General features: G+C 38.0%; 1 protein-coding gene across 1 annotated transcript; it reads left to right on the forward strand.

Annotated features, from left to right (window-relative positions):
• Positions 1–9371: 9371 nt before the first annotated feature.
• PpBr36_10660 (uncharacterized protein) lies at positions 9372–10156 on the forward strand (the record flags this gene model as incomplete). Its single annotated transcript, XM_029897770.1, has 2 exons — positions 9372–9694; positions 9844–10156. Coding segments are annotated over 2 exons (636 nt in total), but the record flags the coding sequence as incomplete, so codon positions are not given.
• Between the last annotated feature and the right edge of the window lie 5 nt (positions 10157–10161).

A 10161-nucleotide genomic window follows, 5' to 3' on the forward strand; every position in this document is an offset into this window, starting at 1 on the left:
GTTAAGTGTAAATCCTATTAAAATACCAATTCAATTGCGAAGTTCGAGCTTTTTTGATTATGGTCATCGTTATAATAAATAATACATCCCCAAGGTTATATATAATTATTTACGTGAATTGCATTATTATTTATATTGTTTTCACTTATATTGTGAAATATATTAGCTGGCGTTTGCATGTTTAAAACCGTATGTGGGGTGTTATTATATAAGTATATAGCGGCTAATAAAACCTCACCCCATAAATAGTTAGGTGTTTTGCTATTAAATAGCATAGCCCTGACTTTATTAAATAGGGTTAAATTTATACGTTTTATTAACCCATTTGGCTCTTCTATATATGCAGGCGCAAAATAGTGTATAATACCGTTATTTTGTAACGCAATTTTAAATTGGTTACTTATATATTCGCCTCCATTATCGGTAAAAAACTCTTTTATTATTCTTTTACCATTTATATTAACGGTATCATTATCCATTTGTTATTTATATATATTAAATGCCTTTAGGGTATTAGCCTTTCTTTTTAACAATGCAACACGTAAATAACGTAACTTTTTGTCCAAAAACGTTATATAATATTTATAATAATTATACGCGGGTGGATTTATGGGTCCACCTAAATCGGAATAGATTTTGTCTAATATATTTCAATTTATAATATTTGCAAAAATCCTTTTTATTTTCCGATTGGATTTTGCAGCTAAGCAAATCTCACACGTATATTTATTATAATTATATATATCGTTTTTGGATATTTTTATTTTTTTATCTTTATTAACTGCAATAGGGGTGTTAACCCTATATACCCATATTTAACGTGTAGTTTATATATTGCATTGGAAAAAATATCGTTATTATTCGACTTTTTTTCCGCATGTAATATACAATTATTTTCCACAATTTGGGTAGGTAGAATATATAACCCATTATTTTTATAACCTTCTGTTATTTTATGCTTATGTTTTTTGTATATTACTACTATTTTATTATTTGTGAAAGTTATAATATAAATTTATAATTGTGCAATAGAAAGTATATTAAACCCAATTTTTGGTTCATAGTACACGTTATTTATAATTTCTGCTATACCTGTATCGTTGAATTTGACTTTTATAATTCCCATCTTATTTATATTTAAATGGGAAGCATTACCCCATTTAACAGTCGTATTTATATTTTTAACGTTTGTCAAATATTATATATTGCAACATGTATAAATCTTTACTGCACTGTCTATAATGAATTTGGAGGATTTTATAGTAAAGTGCAATACAATATGTGGATTAAATTTAAAATAAATTAAATCAAGTACAAACGTTGTAAAACAGTACTTTATATCAAATCCATTTCCACGTCTCCTTGAAATTAATCTATTAGTTTTATATCCGTTACAAAGGTGATTATGAATAAGTATATAATATACCAAATCTTTAACCTCGCCAGGGGCTAAAGTTTCTTCCAACGATACGATTTTGGATCGACTATTATTATTTCTCCAGAATGGAGATTTATTAATAACATTAACAAAGTCGACCTGTTTTTTGTAACGGTTTCTTTTATAATTATTTATTAACTTCCAACCACTGGGAACCTTTTCAGGGCGTAAAAGTCTACAATTAAAAACAATATAACCGTTTAATTTACAGTGTATACACCGTGAAAGCTTGTGTTTATTTTTCCAATTAGATTTTTTAACCCTTTGGTTATCTGATTTTTGGTTACGTATAACCATTATTGTTTTATTTATACTATCCTTACTACGGAGTTTATTTAAGATATTGGCAAACAATAAATTTACCGTATATTTATCTAAATTATTCCGTAAAATTTGGATAATATCTTGTGCAAAAAAGGTCCAATTTTCATTAAATTGTTTGAAACCCAGGTTATAACAACCTCATTTTGGGTAATTAAACCTTTAAATTTCAAAATCAAATATAATCTTTTTATTTAATTTAAATAAACCTCGTTACTATCGAATAACTTTGGTACGGCCGAAAAAAGCTCCTTCAATAAAAGGTAATCCGAAATAAAACTTTCGGGATTATATAGATTTTTAATTTATTCCAGGCTTCGTACGCAAAAATGCATTTTTTTAAATGTAAAAAAGGTCCATTATCGCATAGCAATTCTATAGTGGCGAAAGCTTGTGTATTTTTTTTTATAATCCAAAGGTTTGAAGGTATTACTACCATTCTAGATACCATTGGGGATACCAATGGGTTCCATATTATTATTAACGTCGAAATTAATAATAACTCTTTCCTTTTGCTCCAGGGTACATACGAATCCCTTTATTTCCAAGGCCGCTTAAGCACGAATAGCCCAAATAACGTAATTTTCGGTGCTTTTAAGGGTTACCATTGGGATTTTGTCCAAAGTAACCATTTTAAATAAAAGGTTTTTTATTTGTATTGTATTTCGGTAACGGTCGGGGTTAGGGTCGAAAGGGTTATTTGGTTAAATAAGTTTTAAGAAGAGCTTTCGGATAGTATAGGTCTCGTATCGATAGGACGAATAGCGGTGAAAATATAGGCGAATGTTTGTTAAGGTAAATCGGTAGGTATAAAAGGGTGCAGTATAACGGTCGGGCTTTCTCGACGGCGCGTGCGATTCCGGTTTCAGCAATTATACCGTTGGATAAAGCGTGAATAAAGCTATCGAATGATATAAGGCTTGGGTTAATCCGAAATAGGGTTGAAAAATAATCGATGGATTTAATGGTATTAGTATCGGTATCAATTTCGTTGGTATAAGCTAATCCGGGCTCATAACCTGTAAAGAGGTTACGAAATAAAATAAACTTAATTTTGAACGCGGGGAAAGGTGGATCACGTATAAGGCTAATGGAACGTTAAAATGGCAAGTAACCGTCTGTTAGCGGGTAATAAAGATAATATATTATTGCACAATCGATTCGTTAAATCGTTAAATCGATAAAAATTATAAAGGTAATTAATCTAGGGCTAAGTTATAAATTACGTGTTCGAATCCGTAGGTGCAGATCTTCGATCCGGATGTCCGGAATGCGGGGTCACGTAACATGATTTGGCCTTATTCATGTGACTAACCTGCCGACCTATTGAGCCTAATGGCCCATTGAGCCTAACGGCCTATTATGCTTATATATGCACAGAAAATCTGCGACCATAACGGGATTCGAACCCACGCACTTTAACAACGTATATATGATATAGATTATGGTACGTGCATTATACCACTAAGCTAGATTATATATGACGTATATGTTTTGTTGTTAAAACTATGAACAAAGACGTGATATATAAAGCTTTGTGTCTATAAACGCGTATACGTTTAATTTGTTATTTATTTATCTATTCGATGTAGGGTGACTAATAGAATTAGCCCGTGCTAGCCGTTATAAGATAACGCAGGGTAGCTAATATAATTAGCCCTGGGCTAGCCATGTTCACAGTTAAAACCGAGTAAGCTTTATAAATTTTAAGTTTCTCAAATAGAATAACTGCTAATTGTTTTTACAAGGCGATTTATTCTACGCTTATACAGTCCTTCATTTTGGCTAAAGTAGCTCTTTTGCGCGCTTCCATCTATTTTGGCGTACCCAAACCTTGAATTGTAAATTATAATTACACTAAAGCTACCGCCCTGTTCCGCGCTCAAAAGTCGCACAGGGTTTTTGATCGCAAAGCACCTGTCCAGCGCATTTGGGCTAAACAGGCCCGCTATAAAACTTATATAAATGTGCTAAACAAGTTCATTCGCACCATTTGCCGAATGGTAGTTTAGGAAAATGTGGATGGATGGGTTACGCTCCCATTCACTGCAAATAACTGGGTTTGGGTGCCTAATTACCCAAAAGCACCTGAACGTTAGGCAAAAGGGTCACAGGTGCTGGTTATAAAGCCAGTTTACCGTAAAATACCTAAAGAGTTTAAGTGGGATTTTTTGCCTGCTATTTAACGTGAATACGCGGAATTTTGCGAGTTTTAATTAACGTCGGGTACCCCCTGTTGGCCACTCCCCCTGTTGGCCACAGCTCAAAGTCTAACAACGAAATACCCACTTTTATAAACTAATTTAAATATTAAACTATCAACGCACAAAAACACAATCGTTTTCAGGCTGTTCCGGTTTATTATCCTTTTCTTTATCAGCTAAAGGTTTCAGATTTTTCTATATTATTTTCCTGCAATCCAATAATATTCTGCTTATTAACCAAAAGCTCGTTTGGATCCGGAATTACCCTTTTTCTTTTCGCCGGCCGGATTGCCTCCAATTGTGCTTCCAATAAATTGATTTTTTGCTGGGCGTTAGCTAAAAGTATATCTTTGGCTTCGAAGCTTTTTTGGACTTTTGCAAATAAAAAACGTAACATAGCGTTGGTTTTATTGGATTAGGAAAATCTTTGCATTTAAAGTCCAATATTTCGGGTTGTTTTAGGGGTTTTCCAGATAAGTAAAAACGGGTCGTTAATTTTTTGGGCTGGGTTTTCCGGTGTTTTATCCCTTTGCAAACCGTTGCTTTGATTTTTTATAACGTCGGCGTTGCTATTTTTAATAAAAAAGGGCTTAAAAGCGGTTTCGCCAAGTTCACCGGCCATAACCCCGTTGTACGCCAATCAAAGTTGATAGTTTTTGCTGTACCTATTTTTGATCTGGTTATATTATCATAAAGGAGGAAATTTCGCGTTGCAATAACTGTGAAACAGTAAAATTGGTTTACAAACCCAAATTAATATCGATAAGCCTTTTTTAACGGCCCAAAAACTGATAAATCCAATGGTTGAAAAACGTGGGACAAATAACGGGATAAATGTAGGAATTAAATATTATTTTGGAGGTAAAAAGCATAAATTTATCCGTAACGTGTAATCCATGGTCGTCGAAAACCAATAACTGCTTTTCAGGGGTATTGGGTTAGGTATGCGAATAAACACCTTTTTCAACCATTTTATAATCGTTTTACTATTTGTCCACCCGTTTTCAGTTGTATAAGATTGCAAAATATCGAAAGGGCCTAAATCCGTCGGGAATTATGATTATTATACCTTTTTTCCTTTAAATATAACGAGGGGAAATACAGTAACCCCCGTAGCCAATATATATTCGATTATATTCGTCCAACCCCGCGTTCCGGGTTTTTTTCGCTGTAACGGCCGGATCCCGTTAAACTTTTATACCAGGCTGTCAAGTCCTTTACCTTTTATTATATTGGTTTCGTTGATATTCCACCGATTTTCCGGTTTAATATCGTGAATAACGGGGTTAATAATATAAAGCTATTATAATTTAAATTATTTCCGTAATAGCCCCATTAACCCGTAAACCTTCTATTCGACGGGGCCTTCGGGTTATAAAAATTGGATAACGAACCAAAATTCGGGTTATCCAACGTTTCCCAAACCCTTTTGTCTCTCCGGCGGCTTAAAGAACTCGTTCGGCAAAATAGCGTAATTTTTAATGCGCTGGCGGAAGCCCTGAAACTGTTTTAATAAATAGCCAATTAGCCAAACGCTTCACCTATTCCGTAAAAAACCTTTGAAAAGGGTTTTGTATTTTTTTATAATGTTGAAAACCTTTAAATCGACTTTGAAGTGTAAGCCTATGTATACCCTATTTTCGGGAGGTTTTGCAATTGGATCGCCATTATTGACGTCGCTAATTGCAGATATAAACTGTTTTTCAATATATTACTTTATTGGAGAATAGAGTATGAAAATCAGAAAAGATTAAATACAAAAGTGAAAAATTGGTCGAAATATTCATAAAAGAACATGCAATGTGAACATGGCTGTACAGTAATTTTTGGGTGCCGAACAGGGGGGGAGCCAAACAGGGGGTACCCGACGTTATATTAATCCTCAATTATTCACCGCAATTATGGAAAACGATGATAACATTTTCAACTGGTGGGCTACCCATAAAACCAAATTCCTGGAATTCGCCCAAACCGCCCGCGATATTTTGGCTATTCCTGCTGCTTCCACTTTTATTAAACGGTTATAGTTATAGTTGGGTAATTCGATTACCTCTAACAAATTTTCGTTAACCTTATCGGTAGTCTGGGACCGTGCTGTCATTTACGCCTCGATTAAAGAAAAATCATCTTGTTTAATCGGTATCAAAACTTTTATCGTATATAAAGAACTTATGTCCCCGGAAGACGAAAAAGCTGAACACGACCGTTTTAAGGAATTTGCTAGGTTCGTGTACAATTTGGGGGGATTAAACGAAAATTCGAATTCGGATAACGATAATCCTATTCAGGTAACGGTCGCTAATGCACCAATCCGGGGAAATATTGACCGCATACCCCCATTACCCGTTTCTAATAAAAAAGGGTTTTAATCTAACAAACTGTCAATAGAAACCCCATCTAGGGCAGTGAAACGGGTACGGGCTAATATCGTGTATGGGCGTAATTCGAGAAACTCCCAATTGTAAAATAGAGGTTTAATATATTTATTTTCCTTTTTATATTTTATTTGCAATCGTAAATTTATATAATATTTGATTTATAATCGTGATTTTATATTATATATGATTTATTATCGTGATTTTATGTTATGGTTTATTTATAATCGTTATTTTATATTATATTTTATTTATTATCGTCATTTTATGCTATGGTTTATTTGTAATCGTCAGTATGTATTATATTTTATTTTTAATCGTAAATTATATTTTATTTGTAATTGTGATTTTTAGCTATAATTCGAAAAAAAATCATAAGTATTAATATGGAAAATTTGTGATTTTACGGGTTCTCCCAGGGGGGCCCGCGGGTTGCCAAGAAAACCCTGTACGGTTTTGGGCCGGGCCGGGCCCCCCCACAAAAAAATTCAACCCACCCACGGGTTGGCCGCCCCACTGATTTGGGCTGCCACGGGCCCCCGTGGGGGGGTTTTGGAATGCCTTATTCCGAATACCAAGCCAACCCGGCCTACGGAAGCTCGATTATTAGTTATTAACGGCCACAAATTACATATTACCCCCGTTTTAATGGCCAAATATTTTAAGAATAACGTTTGTGTAATTTACCTACCGGCACACGCATTTCACGTTTCTTAACCGCTGGATTTATCGGGTTTTTCGCCTTTTAAAAAGGCTTACCGGCGGTCCCTATCAAAAGCAGGCCATTTTAACGATTTTACCGTCGTTAGGAAACGACTTTTTCTCGGTAGTTATTACCAAACCCCTTAAAAAGCCTTCACCGTTCGAACTATTACTAGCGGTTGGCGTGCAACAGGTTTATGGCCAGTTAATATAGCCAAACCGCTACCAAGCCCACTACTTTTGGAAGATCGCAGTTTTCGCAACGAATAACCTATAACGAACTTCTAAAAAGCAATTCCCAAAAGGCCAAATCACCAATTAACCCGAGAAAAGCGTCGACAATAGCTCAAATCACTTCTGTGGTTGGCTGGGAAACCCCAAAAGTGTCTAAAGTGGTGGCCGATCAGCTATTTCAATATAGTTAGCTGACTAACGGCGATTCTACTCAACGGCTATTATTTTCTAAGCTTCGAAAAAGCTCTGAATCTAAAGATATACAACTTGCAATGGCCCTAGCAAAATTTGACGTATTGGAGGCTTGATTGGAAGCAACGGCACCAAGGAAAAGAAGGAAGGTAGCCCCGGACCCTAATTCCGCGTTTGTTGGATTGCGGGAGATCCAGTGCACCCAAGTGGAGGCGGGTGCAATTGAGGCTATTCGTGAAGAATCTCCAGATTCTGGCGATTCTGAAGAAACAAATAATTGTATAGTAGTCGGCTATATTGGTACTGATATAACGGATTGTTGTTGTCGGTGTTAATCCGGAACGCGATTTTTAGGGTGATCCATCAGGGGGGGTGATCCAACAGGGGGGTCTCCGACTTATCTGAGAAAATCGTGAAAACGGTCTATGGCATCCCGTGATTGAGTGGGCCGTAATGACACGTACAGCACTCAGTAATACGATAATGGAGAGCTACCTTGCGGCAGACAACCAAGTTATCGTCGTAAAGGCTACCGGCCGGGCGGAACTCGATTTTCCACCAAACACACCCTGACTTTTACCCTTGTCCTTTTCGTTTTCCTCTACCCCCTGTCACTTGACTTACCAACTTCTTCACCACCTCAAAAAAAAAACCCGAGTCCCCCTATTCCCTGTCTGCGCTCTAGTTCCTTCAATATCTAACTGCGCTCTCGTTCCTTCAACCCCTACCTGCCTTCTTGCGCCTTCGTCCCCTACCTGCGTCTTGCACCTTCAACCCGTACCTACGTTTTGCACCTTCGACCTCTGTCTTTGCTCTATCCTTCGATTCAACGAGATGGCAAAACTAGATAGACGCGAGACTTCAAGACTCGCCAGAGAAAAGGCCGAAAAGGACTCTATAGTATCTCTGCTCAACTCAGTCATTAACAATGAAGATAAAGGCAAAAGATATACGCATGTTCGTGATATTGTTGTCCTCACGGCCAAATCAAGATATCTCGAAAATGGGGATGGTTTGGATATCGACCTTGGCCCTACCATCGCAATCGCCCAACATTTCCGAGTTTCGGATTGGAAACCACTCGTGAAACAGTGGAAATCAGTACCAGACGATGTCAAGGTCAGCGTCCGAACTATTGCTTTTGACACAGCTTCCTGGCACACATATGTCAAAAATATTGGGAATGAAGATCCAAACCTTTTAGCACATATTGCTCTTGGTACGATCATAAACCCTGATCCTCTTCTATTAGAGAGATTTCTGACCAACGCTGCAGAAGGCGCATTGGTAATAGCACGGCAAAAGCCATTCGTTGCTTCGTCTCTCTTTGATTCCGTGCTTGGGCCAGGCAGAGACTTGGCCGACTGGGAAACCCATTCAGCAAGTCCCGAGCGAACAATTATCGGTATGAGAACCCAATTTGTTTTTATGTGGATGCAGCTAACAGTGATTTCACTTATCGATATAGGACCGGATCTGCTGTCTGGTCAATCAATTCACGCTTCTATTCGCCCCAGCCCTAGTATTGTTTCGACCGTGCCCAGGAATTCGCCAGGTGACGATAGTGGAGACCTTTTCTACCACCTATCTCCAGTCGAAATCGCGGGTCCCACCCACTCTGTCATCACGAGATATCATGAATCTTCCCTTTCCTTGACAACCGGCGACACGATACAACACGGGGCGACAAGGATCAAACGGAAAAGAACTGGCCATCCAGCTCTCGATATTGAGAATTGTATGTATACTATCCCTTAAAACACTCCTGTGCTTGAGGATTCACCAAGGCAGCTTGGTGAGCCATCCTGTGACTACAAGCGATCACGCTGTGTAGACGGCCTCAAACTTCTGTTTCTAGATGAGGATCTGTTCTTACTGCTTACATCGCTTTAACTGTCAGACAACATGAACACGACATGTAGTCTGGCCAGCAGGCTTGAAGTTCCACATACCACGACTGCTAACCATTTCCTGCGTGTCGGTTTGCCTACTCCAGGCCCCTCTCTTCAGCTTATGATGCAATACGAAGTTCCAGACACGGCTGATTCGATTGTGTTTGCGACCGAGGGGAACGTTGAAGGCCTGAAGGTCCTGTTCACACACGGATTTGCATCCCCAAGCGACGTAAGCAATACACGGAGGTTTAGTTTGATTCGAGTACGTTGCTCCATTCCTTCCGCTCTCTACGCTGATCTGAAACTGAATTCAGCTGGAAATGATAAATCTCAGTGGGCTCTCTATTGAGGAATGCATCAATTTGAAACTGTGCGGTTTTTGATCAGTGTAGGAGCACCAATAGACAGAGAGTAAGTGTGTTAATATAACAAGATCCCCATTGAACCACGTCCATGGCTATTAATAAGTTACTCTGATGCAGGTCATATGGACATGTCTGGGATTTTTCATTCCGTCGAAAATGCAATGATGAGGAGTTCAAAGCTCTGTCGTGCATTCGAGAAGGACTTGACAATGATTGGATCGAGGACCAAAACTATCAACCGGTCCACAAGATTGTTTTGCAACTTTCCTCGGAAAGCCTCACGGCCGAGCTCGAGAAAAACCCGAACGCTGTTCACCTCAAAGATGCCCAAGGCCGAACCGCACTGGATTGGGCCACTGCACGCGCTCAATTGACCGACATGAAGGTCCTGATATACCACAGCTCTGATGTCAACAATATGGATACCACTGGTCG

The sequence above is a fragment of the Pyricularia pennisetigena genome, assembly GCF_004337985.1.
Source record: "Pyricularia pennisetigena strain Br36 chromosome Unknown Pyricularia_pennisetigena_Br36_Scf_10, whole genome shotgun sequence".
NCBI classification, from domain to species: Eukaryota; Fungi; Ascomycota; class Sordariomycetes; order Magnaporthales; family Pyriculariaceae; genus Pyricularia; species Pyricularia pennisetigena.